The 16,768-nt window shown below is 48.3% G+C and overlaps 2 protein-coding genes across 3 annotated transcripts; one reads left to right on the top strand and one right to left on the bottom strand.

The window, feature by feature from the left end:
• The first annotated feature begins 1,644 nt into the window (after positions 1-1,644).
• Positions 1,645-9,888, top strand: LOC148676777 (uncharacterized). 2 transcript variants are annotated; one of them, XM_088612887.1, is made up of 5 exons: positions 1,653-2,236; positions 2,585-2,616; positions 6,032-6,124; positions 7,089-8,331; positions 8,814-9,888. In XM_088612887.1, the coding sequence occupies exons 1-5, from the start codon at positions 2,203-2,205 to the stop codon at positions 9,038-9,040; spliced, it is 1,629 nt and encodes a 542-aa protein (XP_088469013.1). In that variant the 5' UTR covers positions 1,653-2,202; the 3' UTR covers positions 9,041-9,888. The 2 variants fall into 2 exon arrangements, with proteins under 2 accessions (XP_088469003.1, XP_088469013.1); XM_088612877.1 differs by lacking the exon at positions 2,585-2,616 and having other exon boundaries at positions 1,645-2,236.
• Positions 9,889-11,706: 1,818 nt separating this feature from the next.
• LOC148676778 (uncharacterized) lies at positions 11,707-16,546 on the bottom strand. The gene is made up of 3 exons (XM_088612953.1): positions 16,445-16,546; positions 15,764-16,052; positions 11,707-13,710 (listed from the first exon to the last, which is right to left on the bottom strand). Exon 3 carries the CDS (start codon positions 13,675-13,677, stop codon positions 12,487-12,489), a length of 1,191 nt encoding a protein of 396 aa, XP_088469079.1. The 5' UTR covers positions 13,678-13,710; positions 15,764-16,052; positions 16,445-16,546; the 3' UTR covers positions 11,707-12,486.
• Positions 16,547-16,768: the final 222 nt, after the last annotated feature.

The following is a 16,768-nucleotide window of genomic DNA, read 5'->3' on the forward strand; positions in this document are numbered from 1 at the left end:
CCTCCAGTGAAGGCGCAGAGCTCCACTGCACACGCTGGTTCTGCCGATGAACACATTCATTATAACGGGGCTCCCAGTCCTGAGGATCCCCACACCGGCTGGTTCTCATTGTGGCTGAGCCCTTTACTTAAATGAATCCTGAATTGAACCAACATGTTGCTTCTTGTGTGGAGCTTTTGGAACGCCAAGTTCATGTTCCAAGTTTGGAACTTATTTGGAAGTTATTTTTTTTTCTACTCAAAGGCTGGAGTCTTAAAAGTCGTCTATGGAACAGAAAGGTGAAAAGACAACCTCCTACATGCTTTGGAAGTTGAATGGAATGGGTATGGGTCTCCAGGATCAGCACTGGGAACTGATGAGTTACTGGATCCCCTGTGATCCGCTCAGAAATGCAGACTTATTTTTCCTCCAGAAGACACCAGGTCCAGACCCTGGGATTTAACTACCTGCACTCTTTGATCTACAGCAACACCCCAAAAATTATAATTCAGTTGTGATGAGTAATACTTTAATAGGGTGTTTTAAGAACAGCTGTAAGTGAAATTAAATTATTTCTTAAGCTGACCGTTTAGAGAAGCAGAGTAGATCACGGTAAAAGCGCGCACTCGAACACCGGTGGAGCTCCGTGATCGTGGGATCAAGCTTCGGTCGCCCCCCAGCTGCCCGGATCAGACTTCTCTGGCGGGATCAGTTGGCCACGATACCCAATGATCTCTCGACTTTCAACGACGTAATTCATTTTTAAAGCATTTTTCATATGACATCTATCAGATGTTCATCTCTGCGTTAATGCAGAGTTAACGGAGGCCGAGAAACGTAAGGGAAGTCTTTGAGCCCCGAGGCAGGATGAGGCGGAAAAATGAAATAAATGTCAAGGTCTCTAAACGGCTCACATTGCTAAAAACAAAAATAATTTCCGCGCTCGTTAGAAATTTCAGGGAATGCAAACTTCCAGGGGACAGCGACAGGGCACCGACACCTGATATCATGTCTTGCTTTGGAATGGTTTTAACGTACTGCGAAATCTATGCCCTCATACAGAACGACTGTTGGCTCGTATAGATACTAAACTGCAATGACCGCATTACATTCAAATTAGCATTTAAAGTGTACTTAAATGGGTACCCTTAATCGAGACTTGCAATACGTAATAAAAGGTACACAATTAGAACAACACTTTAACGGGTATTTATTAATTCAAGCAGTGCTGCGCAGTTATTTCGTAAAGCGAATGCCTGCTAAAAAAAAACTTTTACTTCCAAACCAAAACAAAGACTAGAAATACGCACTCGGCTCGGTGCGTGGGCAATACGATACCAGGCAGGGCAGTTTCGACTTGAACTGCAAGGCCAGCGCTCCAGAACTAACGTAAATCACAAATAAAAACCGTAGAGCCGTACAGACCACAGCTTCTGCAGCCGCACACATTTTTTGACCATTACGATGAAACGGTCCAGTTTCAGTTTCTTACACATCCCAAGCTAAGCTCAGCGCTCGGCCTTACAACGCGTAACGTGTTTTGATACGGAGAACAGACAAGCTGATCACAGAGTAACTTTGTTTCGCGTGTTGGTTTTTTAAATACCCACCCAGGTGCGCATCACACCTCCCCAAAGCGCAGTCAGTACCGTCGCGACAGCGTCAAGGAATCTCCCAGGGTTGTGGCACTCCGCCAGCTGACGGGACACTGGATGCGAAGAATGGGGGGGGTCGTGTGTCAACGGGAATTATTATTTTTTAGGATTGCCGTTGGGAGCAATCCTGTGGCAGAGGATGCGAATGACTGGAACAGAAATATGTTCAGGCTTTATCTGTAGGGATTATTTGTTATCGTGTGTGAGTGTTTTTCTTTAAAAGATGATATGATTATAACAATGATCCCCCCTCCCCCCTCGTTCGGCTCGGCGGAGTGATGTCACTGGTAGAATGCTACGACCTCTCACAAAAGTGGAGTTATTTCACTCGCCTGGGGTGTAGTTTTTATCTTCCAAAGACGGTGTTAAAGAAGAAAAAAAAAACGAAAAGACAAAACAGAGAAGGATGGGACTCAAATAACAGAGGAGGCGCAGCACCGCACACTGGGTTTCTGGAATGCATTGTTACTAGTGATCCTGTTTTGTGTGGATCAGAAGGGGGTCGGTGCGTGTGTATGTCTGGGCAAGAGGATCCCTCGCCGAGGCAGAGGAACACGACTCAGGCGAGATGTCAGCGCACACCGGAGCAGGGGTCCGCACCGGTGAGTTCAATGCCGTTTTCCCGTGTCGTCTCCAAGCGCCTCCGGGAGTTTAAAGTCATTCTGGCCGGCTCCGCGCAGCGGACGACCGAGATCCATGCGGGATTTAACCTGTAAACCCCAGCTAAAATAAAAGTTTCTGGCGCCGTGTCCTTTCACTTTCTGTTGTCCTCGGAGACTGTAAAGTATACTTTTGCAGGAGCTGACGGTTATTTAAGATGGACGTTTTCTCTGTCGGTAATCGTTTTGGGAAGTAGAAGTACCCCGGCTTGCAAGACTGCTAGAGGCACAGCTTTCAGTGGCGTTTGCTCAAGTCTAGTGTTTTTTTTTCTTCTCCGATTGTTTTTCAAGGTCCCGTCCCGGAGCCGAAGACGATAGCCGAGGTAAGAACCTATGGTTTAATATTAATAACACCATCAGTGGCAGATGCCGGTGATGATGTCGCTTTTACGGTGCTGTTATACGAGATTGAGCCGACTTCTCCTTTTCTGGTGGTGAGGAGTGTGGTTGTGTGTGTGTGTGTTTTCTCCCCCTTTCTGGTTGTGAGGTTTGTGGGTTTTTAAAAAAAGGGGCACTATTTCCCCAGCTCGTACTCGCTCGGATGTTGTTCTTTGTATTCGCGTTGCATTGCAAAGATAAAGTTTGATGGCACTTTATACGTGATACGCAGGCGAGCTTGGTACGGCGGTTTAGCTGGCGTACTGTGGTAAAGGGGCTCGCTTCCCTGCGGAACCCAGGTGAGATGGGTCGTTTGTGCAAACGAGACGTCTGTACTCCTTTCGCATTCTTCGGTTGGTCACTCCGGCCACTACAGGTTGTAAGCGCGACCGTCGCCATCTTTGGAGAAAGAATAATTAGATACGGGAGATGTCCGAGAGGTGTGTTCGCGTCCGCGCTATTGTATTTATATCAGCGTGTGTCCAGCGGAGTCGTGCGGTGTGGACGCGGCCTCTTGGCCCGGGCGATGAAGAATGAGCTGTGGAGGGCGAAAGAGGAAGTTCAGTTTCGTTTCAGAAGTCTGTCGAAGGACCTGTTTTACGACTGTTTGCAAGCTCGCAGACACTTGTCTCACCCCCCATTCCACTGGTAGCCCTCATCCTGCATTTGCTCTTTTTTTTTTAAAGAGGTACGGCGTTGATACAATTGTTTAAAGATTGAATTGTGTTACTGAAATGGCCGGACCCGCGAGTTGCAGCGGGATTTCCCGGACTCGCACTAGTATGGGGGAAAGGTAGCGATCACAGGTCAACAAGCACAGACATTTCAAAACAATAATAAAAACCATTTGGCTTTAAAAAGTCCCCCTTCTCCTGGATCATGGGTCCTTTTTAGACGTGCATTTTAGAAATCGGATTAAGCACTGTTTATTTAACGAGTTTACTTTTATCACTGGTTAATCTTCGGTCGACGAGCCAAAGCTTACTTAAATGAAGATACTGCGAGTGCGCCCCCCCTTAAATTCACACAAAGGGGTTTTGTGAATTTCGCGACGCTGTTTCTGTGAAACTGCGAGGGTGTCAGTCATTCGTGGGACCTGGCTGGGTTGCGCGGTGTGGACGCTCTGTTCCAGCGCGCTCGGACCTGTGGTCGGGCGAATTGTGTCGAGTGACGTATCGATCATGGACGGAGTTTCCGCAAAAGACAACGTATACCCTTTTGTTCTGTAATGCTTTGGCCCCCTTCCGAATCTTATTAGCGGATCGGACATTTTTTTTTTTTGCGTTAACTGAGATAGTGATGCTAAAACATCGCCAGCAAAAGGACTCTCTTCATAAATGCATCACTCGGTTGGCTACAGCGGGTGTGCGGTCCTGGAATTGTTCATTGCGTTTTGTTTGGCATTCCCGTATCTCTCTTTGCTTTCGTGTCCGTGCAAACCGACATAGAAATACTGTTTCTTCCCCCTTCAAATGACTCGCTTCCTGCATTTTGCCGTGTAATTCCAAATTCAGAGGTATGTGATGTAAGCATAGGCTATATGCTTTTGAGGTTTCTGTGGTTAAAGATTCAACGATCGACCAACAATAATAGTAACAGCAAGCCAACAGTGAGTGTAAATCTTACTGTAAAGTTAGTCAATTTCCAGTGTTTAAAGATGAGGTAAAAAACAACTTTGCAGTTGTGATTCTTTATTGTACTCTTCTAAATACATTTCAGGATTTAGCTATTTACTTGATCACAACTTGCTAAATATTTCATTGACCTTTTAATTCACTCTTCAGACACAAAACCCCGTGTCGTTCGCTCACAACAGCTTGGTCTTTCTGGTTAAATATTTGCCGTCTGAAGTGTTCTTGGGGATAATGGCAGGCAGAGGTCTCCCTGTAAACGGTGTTACAGAGGAAACACGTTGAAGAACAATGACAGCACCAGCCACTAGATTACTCACATCACCAGTGACCACTCGTGGCATATCTGCAAATGAGCTTTTTCAGATCTTTAGTTTTGCCAAATGGCATACCACTACATACACTAGTGGTCTGAGATATTCTCTGAGCAATCATATTGAGATGATGTAAAGAGGAAAAATGAACATTTTGTTTTAATGAAACTGATTAACTTCTGTAAGAGTTTCAGCAAAGTCACTGCAAAAACAGTCGCAACCCTTCTCTGCATTGCCAACTACAGAACTCCTTGTCCAGGTGCAGGTACTCTCCTGCCTGGATTACTGTAGCTCCCTCTTAATCCCTCTCTCTCTGCCAACACCATCCACAGTCTTCATCTTGCCTTCTTTTCTCTCCACTGCTCCCATGATTCTCCACTGCTCCAGTACTCCCATTGTCTCCCAATTGCTGGACACATCTGACTGAAAAACCCTAGTCCCCAACTACCAGCATCTCAACCACTCTGCTTCGGACTGTCATCTCTCCCTCCACCTCCTCTCTCCCTCTCCGATCTCCTCCTTCCACAGCGTGTGAGCTCTCCACTCCTGCAAACAGTGGAGGGCTGAACTACCCACACCAATCAGATCTGCTTGGTCTCCAGCCACCTTTCAGCCCCAGTTCAGGGCTTATCTGTTCTGAAAGCACCGGTGATCTCTCAGCCACATCCTTCAGAAACCCTTATGCTGTACTGTACTATTGTGTTTAACTCTCAGGAGGGTAGGAGTGAGACTGGGCCCACTCAGTACTGGGGGTGGGGGTAGGAGTGAGACTGGGCCCGGTCAGTACTGGGGTGGGGGGGTAGGAGTGAGACTGGGCCCGGTCAGTACTGGGGTGGGGGGGTAGGAGTGAGACTGGGGCTGGGGTGCTCTTCCTCCTGGACCATGAGTTCCAATCAACATGTTATGTAGGCGGTGCCATTTTTATGGTCATCCTTTGTGTTTTCATTATGTTTTAGTAAAATTGACCCTGTCACCAAGTGCCTGTATATTCCTGAACGTGAGTTGGGAGTAATAGGTCCATTTTTCCTTGTAGCCTGGTGGTTCTGGTCCTCTTGAGGAAATGGGTGCTCACTCCTGTTAAGAACAGATGCTCACAGACACAGACACTCGCATTGGCAAGTACTGCTGGGATTGCACCACACTGCTGAACTACTGTTCAGGCCTGTAGACCCTTCCTGACACGCAGTCTTGACTGAGGAATTGTCCAGGCTTTTAGTAAAAGAGTAAAAAGATGAGACTCCTTGTAACCCTGGATGAAAAAACGCGGGCGCTGTGTGCTTCATGCCATCTTCCCCGATTTTGGGCAGGTGTGTGCTGACGTGAGGGACAGAGTGATATGAATACCTGTGTCACTGTGTGTGTCTTGTCGTGTGTACCTGGCTCTCCCAGTGACTGTTCCTGCTGTCGCCTCGCAGGCCCCGGTGAAGAGGCGACGCACAGTGGAAGACTTCAGGCAGTTCTGCAGCTTTGTGCTGGCCTACGCCGGGTACATCCCTCGCCCTGCTGAGGTACGAGAGAAGGAGCCTTCGCAGGGCAAACTGATGGCAGCCGGGGCAGCCTTAAACACTCTTCCCAGCTTCTCAGTGCTTTGCCTGTGTTGCTGTGGGATCCTCTCAGGAGTTACCTGCTCCAGGCTTTTGTGACGTTTGTGCTAAAGAAGCAGACGGGGAAACATGCCACTGTGATGCTGATTTTAGACCTCTGTATGAGCCTTCTCAAAGCATCTTGGAATTATCCACCCCTGGAGGTGACATGTACAGTATACGTTAGCATGTAACTGGTAAACCTTCTAAAGGATCAGACCACTTCTCTGAATTTCCAGCCCATCTCCTGCTGTAAACCTGGAGGTGGGGAAAATTGTAGAGTCCAGCCAAGTTCTTATCAAATATGACCTCATTACAGTTTACAATTTCAAAGATTCGGTACTTGGTAAAAAGGCTTTATTTTGCTCTCTTGCCCTAAAAGTGCCTTCTATTTTCATGTTTCATGTTGCCTAATTAACAGTACTTGAAGGCTTTAAAGCTGTGGCAGGTGATTTTATTGTTGTTGATTGTACTTGTGCTCAATGCTTTTTTATCCTTAAATAATTGTTCCCTTTTTGAAGAAATTTGTTATTCAAGTTGCTTTGTTGTTGGGAAGTAGAGTGTAAGACTGTAATTGCTGCCTCAACAATTAGGTCTCATGCAAAAAAAAAATCTTGATCTCTCGTTCCAGTTAAATAAAACTCCAGTCATTCTAACTGGAACATCAGGCTTGCAGTAAAACTTGTTCTGTTCTGTTGTAGCAGGAAATGTAGCACTGCAGTGCAGGTGATAAGTTTGCAGATGGGAAGGAGGCAAGCTAGATCATGTAATTTATGCTGCAATCTGAGTAATTGTGTCTTGGTGGGGCTGACTCTTCAGGGAGGGAGCAGTCCTGGTTTTAATGGGAGCGTCGCCTGTTTTCCACCTTTCTCTCTGTCTCCCCCTGCAGGATCCGTGGGGTCCGAGCAGCGTGGGCCCGCAGAACAACGCTGGCAGTGACGGCTTGCCATCCTCGCCCGCCTGCGACCTGCACAGTGGTACCTGGCCTGCCAAGGGGCCCCGGGCTCGCCAGGGGGGGCCTAGACGCCGGAGAGGGGGTTCTGCTCTGCCACCGCTGCCCGCCAGGGTGGTGGCGTACCCTACAGCAAATGGCACAGAAGGCGAGAGAAAGGGGAAGAGGAGGAGACAGACGGACCACACCGGTGCAGTGGGGAAGAGGAAGGTGTGCCACAGGACTAACGGCGTGGGTGGTCGCAAGCCACCCAGAATGGAACAGGGATCCCCCAAAAATACAAGCACCCAAGAGCGTGTCAAACTAGGGACAGTCGGCTCCGAGAGGGGGGAGACGCTTGAGGAAGCAGAGCTGGATCATGGAACCTTTCTCAGCAGCGAGTTGTGTTCTGGGGGGATAACTTGTGTGTCGCACTCTATAAACACTGCAGACTGTAAACCTCTCCCCATGCCAACCCCTCTGTGCCTTCGCCTTCCTGCAGGCTTTCAGTGTGGAGTCTCTATGATCTCGGCACCACCCATCTGTAAGCAGGAGGGCAGAGCTGAGCAGGATCATAGTTCCGTTAATCCACACTGGCCCAGCACGCAGAGTGTAGACCATTTCCACAAAAGCTGCAGTACTGTCCACCAGATAAGCCCGCATAATAGTGTCCAGTGTTCTAAGGATTCCAGCGACTGGTCCAGCAGGAGCGGTACAGTGCAGGAGAGAGCAGACGGGAAGGAGATCGAGGAGCCTATGAATCTCAGTGTCGTGTGCCAGCCCAAACCCTTGCCAAGCGTGGACACCGAATGGCAGGAGGAGGAGAAAGACGATGTGTCCGGACAGCAGAGGGAAGACAGGAAAGAGCCAGGAAGCGGGGTGTGCCTCAGGCTGAGCGAGGAGCAGAGAGAAGGAGAGAGGCCGACGGAGGCCGGGCGGGAAGGACAGGCACGGAGGGGAAGGGTGGAGACTGAAAAGGGCGGAGAGCTGCCCGGGAATGAGGAGCCGAGCTGGGAGAGTGTTGCCGGGGGCAACTCGGACATCCTGAGGCTGGTGATGGACGGGACGCCTAGGGGGACCGTGCCCGAGGACCAGGAAACTGGATACCACACGGACTGGGACGGCAGCACCCAGGACCAGGGCGCCAGTGACACAGACCAGGACACGCGGCCTGGGGACTGCAGCACCGCTGTCGGCTCTGGTAACTGACCGTCCCTCTGTCCTCGTGTCCCCCTTGCCTCATCCTTCTCTGTCTTCGCCTCTCTTTAGGATTTCATCGTGAGGCTGGACTGCCTTATAAGAAATTAGGCCATCCGGCTTTTCTAGCTCCTTTGATGGCTTGTAGTTGATTGATCCAAGGACCTCGTTCACCCAGGGTATCGTCTTCAACAGGCTGGCTGGTTAACTAGTTCCAGACCCCCACAACCCTTTGTGTAGAAAAAGTCTCTCTTTCTTTGTTTGAAATGCATTTTCTTTTAGTTTCCTCTAATGTTCTCTTGTGTTTTTTTCTTAACTCTTAAAAACATTCTTTGGGTCATAAGATACCTGATAAATACAGAGATTTCAAGATCATTCAGGAGTCTCCCCTCTGTTTCCAAACGCGCGGCTCTCTTTTTTTTTTCTCATGTTTCCTGATCCTCATTTTTGTGTGTGTGTGTCTTTCGTTCGTCTCTCGCCCTGCAGAGGAGGACTCCTGGGATCTGATCACCTGCTTCTGCCTGAAGCCGTTCGCGGGACGGCCCATGATCGAGTGCAGCGAGTGCGGCACCTGGCTGCACCTGTCCTGCGCCAAGATCCGCAGGAGCAACGTGCCCGACGTCTTCACCTGCCAGCGCTGCCGCGACTCCAAGCACGAGATCCGCCGCTCCAGCCGGGCCAGGACCGGCCCGCGGAAGCGCTTCAGCGAGTAGGGGGGAGGATCGCCCGCACAAACCCCTCCCCTCCCACATTCACATACGGCTGCTGGGGAGGAGACGGCAGGTAAAAATACCGCCTTGAAAAGAGGCGCGATCTGCCAAACCAGCGAGAGAAGGAGCAGAACTCTGTATCTGAGAGTGGTGCGGCTCAGCTGGAGCTCGGACTACACCTTTGCCAGTCAGATCACGCCCAGCTCTCAACTACTCGCACAGCCAAGCACAGCTCAGGCAGCACTGAGGTAGAAAGACACAACGAAGACGCCGGAGTTTCATGTCCCTAACAGATTAAATTATTTTATTCACTGACAAGTTAATTGATTGAACGGAGGCATTCCTTAGGCTAACAAAAGACGGATTCAAACCATTTCATAAAAGCACCAGGTGGCTCAGTGTTCAGTACCGGAGTAAAGACTGCCAGTGTTGATTTTGAAACATTCTTGACAAATGGCGTGAGTTTAACAAACGCACTGTCTGCGAAGGGCACAGTCATGGCAATGGGAGGATTAAAGGCAGCGTGGCTGAGAGAGAATGAGATCTTCATGGCCAGCTTTTTCTCCTAACCCGAGTCGCCCAGGACCAGCTCGCTTTCACCAAAGGGCTACAGCTCTGCGGGAATAGTGGCAGGACAGCAGGGCTGATCAGGACTGAGGGTGTGCATCAGCATTTTAGAATTGCGTTAATGCTCAAGGAGATCATACCTGATCACAATGTCATCATTACGACAGTGGCTGGCGTTTCATAATGAAAACACATCACTCCTCCATCCAGAAGTTTGTACACGTTTTCTGCTCTATTATTTGACATTGCTGTTTAAGATCTTAGATTAAAAGCATTAGACCCGAGTGTCAGTGTGTTCTGTGCATCATTGTGCACTGTGGTAGAGTTTGTGTATAGGTTTGAAGAATTGGTACTAATGCATCACGGGAATCATCTTGAAGAACATTGTGTTTTAATATGGAGGCCTGGCCAGGAACAAGCAGCACGTTTTGTAATAATGGATTGGTAGAATCTTGGCACTAGAACTCTGGAGCTCCCAGTTAACCATGACTCCGAGTCTGGGTCATCTGCATCTCTCAAGTGGCAGTGAGATTGAAGAACCGTATTAGTTATTAATTTTTAGCAATTACTCTCTATATCAGCAGCACTGGATAGAAAGCAAGGTTGTAGCTTTCATATTTATAATAATAATAATTGCTTGCACTTATATAGCACTTTCCTGGACACTCCACTCAAAGAGCCTTACAGGTAATGGAGACTTCCCTTCACCACCACCAATGTGCAGCTCCCACCATATTATTTCAGTACATATAGATGGATGTAGAAGAGGTACATTTTTTTATACACAGATTACTGAACTATACATTGCAGAGAGTATGCATTCATAGCCCGGGGTTCCAGGTATTACTGAGAGTGCCTCTCACCTTCTTAGTTCTTCTGTCCAGGGGTTTGCCATGGTTATATTAAAGGCTGTAGTAACTTTGGAGTTGGAAAAACTCTGACTAGTAGTGCAACCCCAGACGAACTAAACCTTTCAAAAGTGCAGTAACTCCTTTTGAAATATTCTTGAGTCCCAAGGAAGAACGACACTGAGAATAGGACTGGGGAATCCCTATGAGTGCAGAAATGTGGTATGAAGAGTTAGGCTGTCTGGTGTCCGTGCCACTGGAACACAATCGGGAGTCGACGGTCCAGTCTCTCCGGCACTGGAGTACAAGTGTATGGATCAGGAGTCGGCGGAACCAATCTCTGCGGTACTGGAGTGTGTGTGTGGATGGATCAGGAGTTAAGCTGTCTGCTCTCTCCAGCACTGGAGTGTGAGTTTGTGGATCAGGAGTCACGCTGTCTGCTCTCTCCGGCACTGGAGTATGAGTGTGTGGAGCAGGAGTCAGGGGAACCAGTCTCTGCGGTACTGGAGTGTGAGTGTGTGGATCAGGAGTCAAGCTGTCTGCTCTCTGGCACTTGAGTACGAGTCTCGCATTTGTACTGTGAGGAGAAGGTGCTTACTGAATGTCTGGGGCATTCCTACATAGTTGGGAGGACTATGTAATGGGTGACCAATCGCCAGAGGAGACCTGCCTCTGTGTAAAAAAAAAAAAAAAGTTTTTATGGTTTTGTCGATTGTTTGTATGTGCATGCTGTTCCTTCAGCAGAACTTGACCACTGCATCTGTGTGGAGAGGAACCAGAGCTAGGATGTGGTTGGAGTCTCTTCAGCAGCCCTGAAGGCTGTCAGGTTCTGAGCTGAGAAAATGTGAGGTGAGTTCACTAAGAGAACAGCCAGCCCAAGCCTGATTTAGCTGTCCTTTTTTCTGGTGAAATGTATTACTGCACAGATCATTATAGTCTTCTGTTCTCATTGGTCTCAAATAAAGACATACAGCTTGTACATTGAAGGACAGTCTTCTAGGTGTAAGGCTGAAGTCTACATTAGTTTTGATGTGTATTACCCCAGCACAAAGCCCATATCAGTTGATTTTTTTTTAACCCTGTTTTTTTACTGCTCAATTCCTCGCTGCCAGTCAGTCTTAAGTTGACTTTCAGGTTAGTGAGGTAAAAAGAGGTGAGTTTAGTAGTTGGGTTCCTGGTAGGACCCCAGCACCATAAAGCAATGGGCCAGGGTCAGTTGACCTCTGTGGCACAAATGACCCACAACAAGTACAGTAGAATTCATACATTTTATTTCTTGAGCACATTTCTTTGAAAGATGACAGACATTATGGTCATATTTAGGCTGAATGACCGCAGAAGGCACTCCCAGGCAAACACAAACTACAGCCTTGAAGTGTCATGGGTCTGCCCGGGTTCGAGATTCTCTACATCTGCTGCTTGCCAGGGGTAGCTGCTTCACTGCAGACACATGTCAAGTTGGAGACGCTCACCTGCAGTGATCCTGGCCACTTTTTTCTTGCAAATGTCCTTGACTTTGTTGGGCCCACTTGCATTAGAGCTGTCCTATCAGAGAATGTCAGATGTAACCCTATTGGTTTTCAGACAGCAGATCACTTATACATCAACCTTGTGATTGTAACATGCCCTTGGGAAATGGAGAAGATTTGGTCTTGTTTGGCTAGTCATTTCATTCTTAAGACTTGTCCCACAAGCTGCAGGCACCATTAGAACACAATGGTGACTCGTCTTTGCGAAGTGAGTTCTTTTCACATGCAGTTTTACCCAGTTAATATTTGAATTTACCCCTGTTAGAGTAGAGAGTTAGATTGTCTAAATGCCTAGTGCAGCATTTTTCCCTGCTCCACTCCGTCACCTGTACCCAGGTTTGTGCAGGAGGCTCCTGCTCCTGGCACGGTTTCTGCTCCAGTGCCGATTTGCTATCGGTGTTGTTGGGGTGACGAGCCTGAACACAGAAGTAATTTGAGAAACGTATTTAAGCACCCACTCCTCCGCAATGCTAAGCTAGCTGCTGCCAAAGGATGGGTCCCCCAGTTACTCCTCTCGGACTGCCACAGGAAGTTCATTCTTCTGCAGTTGTGGAATCACTGCGTCAGTGTAGAACATCTCCAGCTTGGCCACAGTCTCTCTCCAGAAAACGGGATCGAATTCCACGGGAACGATGACCGTCTCACGGGGAGTGTACACCACAAAATCGGCGGTGTGCAGCCCCACCACAGCCATTTGGCACTGAACCTGTGTGTAATAGCTGTGGTTTGTTTTCAGGCGATAACCTTCGCCATCCTGTCTCAGACAGAAGTCGGGGTCTTGGCAGGCTTGGCTCGCCGTGTGGTCCCGGTGTTTGTACGGGCACTTGACCTCCAGGCAGGCCAGCTCCTCCCCGGTTTCCGAATCCAATACAATTCCGTCGGGACTCGCGGCCAGCCAGGTGCGGTAGGGATCGATAAAGAGGCCACAGTCGCGCACACTGACCTCCCGGCCCAGTGCCCTGCTCTTCTTCTTTCGGTAAGTCTCCACGGCAACGCGCTCCTTTTCGATGCCCCAGCTCATGGCGCGTGTTCGGACCCCCGAGCCAGAGCCCGTCACCATTTGGAGGTAGGAACGTGGCGGTTCGCTGCTGCGCCCATTCACAAAGCGGCAGTTGGCAATACGGTGGGTGACGGACGCCGTGATGCGGTTCTGACGCCACTGAAACCAGAGTGGGTTCTCCCTCTGGCCCCGCGTCTCTTCTTCTACACATGCCACTTTGAGTTGGCCCATCTTGTCAGCCAGTGCCTGATCCGGTGGGGGTCCTGACGGCAGGCTGGAAGAGCTTCCGGTGTGCGTGGGGATGGGGGGTGTCTTTGGGTTTGCGCTCTTCCTAGGGACTTGCTCAGTACTGTCACCCTGGGCTGCTGCACTGCGGGCTCCATTGCTGGTGGGGACAGCGGTCTTTGAGGCAGATTTCTTGGGTGATTCTCCAGCATCTTTGCCCAGTGGACCTTTCCCAGACCCTCTTGTTTCAGTGTCCCTGGCTACTTGCCCTCTGGCAGGGCCACGGGCACCCCTTTGTGCCTGGGAGGTCTTGGCTGAGGAGGGCCTGTCCGCAGGTCTTGCGGCATCTGTCGTCCCTCTGGAGGTAGCAGAGCCCGGGATGCCCATCTTTGCTGTAGTTGTGCTCTTCTGAGTGGCACGCTTGTCGCTCGCAGGGGTAGAGCTGCTACGTTCTACCTTGGGAGCTGCCATGTTTCAGCAACGCTTGGTACAGGAACACTTTACCTGGAGATAAAAGGGATCAAAGTACTCATGAAGCAGAATTGACCATTCCACTCAGATCTATTTTCATGATAGTTTAACAATGCCTTTTTATTTCTTAAGTAATCTATTGTTTGGCCCAGCAGTTGTGAAACCTAGTACTTGGAAATACACAATTGGTTTGAACAGAAAATGTAAAATGCTCCTGGCACAACACATCCACCCGAGCAGTATCCAGAAGAGCTTCAGAGATGTTGGGACCCCCCTAGATACCTCTGTTGCTTTGCAAGAATGAGACACTCCCAATGCCCCAGTAGCTGCAAAGATCGAGGGATTGGCCATCCCAAGCAACATCAATGAGTCCTGGTCCTGCTCTCCTTTTGAGCTCAGAGTGGGCAGGAGACCACAAGACCCTGGAGCCCTAAGGAGCTCCGAAGTGCACCGGATGGGGAGCATCCAAACTGAGTTTTGCATCGAGACACGGCTGACAGGTGCCCCCTCGGTGTGAGGAGAGGGTTGTGATAGGTAGGTAATTCTGATATAGAGGGAGTAAAGAGCCTGTATTTCCTTGGTTCCTCAGTTGGGCCTACCTGGGGATTTTGTGTGAAATCACACAGCACCAGCCCTGCAAACTCTAGTTTTCTGTAGGACCTGAGCTGTGTGTCAACTTAATCCATCCAGTTGCTGACAACTTAAATTCAGGGGATTTTGAAGGCCATTTATAGCACATAATTTAAAACTAACATGCGGTGGCTCTGTGGCTAAGGATCTGCGCCTGTGGCTGGAAGGTTGCTGGTTCAAATCCTGCAGCAGACAGAGGAATCCTACTCCGTTGGGCCCCTGAATAAGGCCCTTAACCCCAACTGCTCCAGGGGTGCTGTACAATGGCTGACCCTGCGCTCTGACCCCAAGCTTCTCTCTCTTTGTCTGTGTCTCATGGAGAGCAAGTTGGGGTATGCGAAAAGATGAATTCCTAATGCACGAAATTGTATAGGGGCTAATAAAGTGATGTGTGATGAGCATGGTTAACCTCTTTGTAATGTAAATCCCCCTTAATTTAAAGGGACATGTTTTATTTGTATCGGTACAGTAAATAACAAATTAACAAAATATTGCAGCTCTAGACGCCGAGGATGAGAGTCAACCGGCCCAGCTACAGACTCTCACTCGGTGTGAAAGACTACCCCACCAGGCACACCCAGGCTCTGAGCGGACAGGCAATCAGGCAACTCCCTGAACACCACACCCAGCTGCAACTTCATTTTTGCAGATCACGTGACCTCATATTTGGCAAAACTTTCTAGGTGTGCTGAGGCAGTGATTTCTATCCTCATCACCAGCACGTGATTTAACATGTTTCCACCTGTACAGGCTGCAGCATATTTTTCTTTTCACAACTTTTGTTCTTGTCATTTGCTTTGAAATGAAGGTGATGGCAAAATAAATATGAATTTTTCCTTCACCAGCAACTGATGATAATATTCCTGAGTTTTGTACCCAAAATGAAAAAAAAAGTCAGGTAATCAAGTGCTATCAGATTTTGCTGAATAATCATCAATACTTAGTTTTACTGGTGTTGGAACTGACCCTTGACACTTCATCGATTTGAAGCCTATACTTTGTCCTGTAAAGCTTACATTGCGAATCACGTAATTTTATAAAAGACTCGCTATAGCAACAGATTCGATGAGCTTTACTGAATCGAAAGACTAACTGGTGCTCCCCAAGCAATAACAATTAGGAAAACATTTACAACAGTATTATGGACAGGCTCATTTTCCTTTCCGCGGGCCGTGCCAGGCTTTGACTGGTGCAACAGCAATTGGAATCAGGCGGCTAACGCAGACAGTAGGGCACTTGTTGGTATTCGCCGTCAGGGAAGTGTTCAAGAGAATCAAATCATACACATTTAATCTAAAACGCAAAAAAAAACAGGCATTCATATTCGTGAACAGAATGCAACCCCCCCACACACACACACACGAGAGAGAGAGAAAGACAAGGAACTGAAATGCAATTCACGCCCGTCTTGTTAGAATTAAAGAAAAATGCCAGGTAGTTGAAGGAGGCTCCGTACCTGAGTAAGTGCAATCCGAGGTGAAAAGTATACGCTCGCTTCAGCAGCAGTTAGTGCGACACTAGAAGTTTGCTGCTCTGGGACGGGAAGCGACTGTATTTAAACGGAGCAAGTGAGTCATCTTCTCTGCACCCGCGGAAACACGTGATCACAGCAAGTTCGGCTACATAGGGACTTTCTGTTTCCATTCTGCAGGAAGCTAAAGTGGGCGAGGTGCTGACGGTGAGACATGTCCCGGGCATGTTCGCAAACCGTCTCTTATGAGTCCGGATACGGCCTTTACTGTTACCTAGGAACAAAACAGAAAAACAGGAAAGAATCTCGTGATACTTTCGTTACGTGTCTGTACAAAATTACAACAGCTTGTATCTTTCAGATGACGTTTTATGATCAGCGCTGAAGTTAGTTTAATATGAATAGTAACATCTTTTGAAGATCTAATTATTTATATTGTTTTTCTTATTTTAATGTTCGACTTATTTGACATGTAAAATCTGAAATGGAGGTATTTAAAAATCCAGCACTACGGCAAAGTACCATAGTCCCAAATGTTGTTTCTAGTAGACTGTAGACATCACGCGAATTTAAGCGTAAAAAACGTGAAATGTAGCCCGACACCGAACCCAATCCACCCTAATTAGTGATTCTAAATAGGGGAGTAAAAAAATGGTGAATTTATACCTTAGGAGCACAGTATCAGAAAAACATGTGGCGGTAGAAGAGCCAGGTGTGTTCTGCGTGACTCCAAAGCAGTCCAGTGTCCAGTGCTGTCTGAGACAGCTCCTCCCTTATCTTTTACAGCTCGTCTCGGCTGATGTCTGCGAGAAGCTCTAGCAGACGGTTCAGTGAAACCATGGTAGTTTAGATTTTTCAGTTGTATGTTTTTTTCCTGCATTTTCATGCATGTCTCCAGGCGATGATTCCTGGAAATTAGGTCTGCGGTTTTCTGGCTGTTGCAAGTCACATGGAGACCCCTGTCATCCTAGTTCTGTCAAGTCAAGAAAG

This window comes from Lepisosteus platostomus, chromosome 2 (assembly GCF_059453375.1).
Source record: "Lepisosteus platostomus isolate fLepPlt1 chromosome 2, fLepPlt1.hap1, whole genome shotgun sequence".
Lineage (NCBI taxonomy): Eukaryota > Metazoa > Chordata > Actinopteri > Semionotiformes > Lepisosteidae > Lepisosteus > Lepisosteus platostomus.

Coding starts and splice junctions, on each gene's coding strand:
- LOC148676777 (XM_088612877.1), top strand. CDS start 1,913: ATGTCACTGGTAGAATGCTACGACCTCTCACAAAAGTGGAGTTATTTC. Junction 2,237..6,031: donor CGGAGCAGGGGTCCGCACCG/GTGAGTTCAATG, acceptor GTCGCCTCGCAG/GCCCCGGTGAAGAGGCGACG. Junction 8,332..8,813: donor CAGCACCGCTGTCGGCTCTG/GTAACTGACCGT, acceptor CTCGCCCTGCAG/AGGAGGACTCCTGGGATCTG.
- LOC148676778 (XM_088612953.1), bottom strand. CDS start 13,677: ATGGCAGCTCCCAAGGTAGAACGTAGCAGCTCTACCCCTGCGAGCGAC.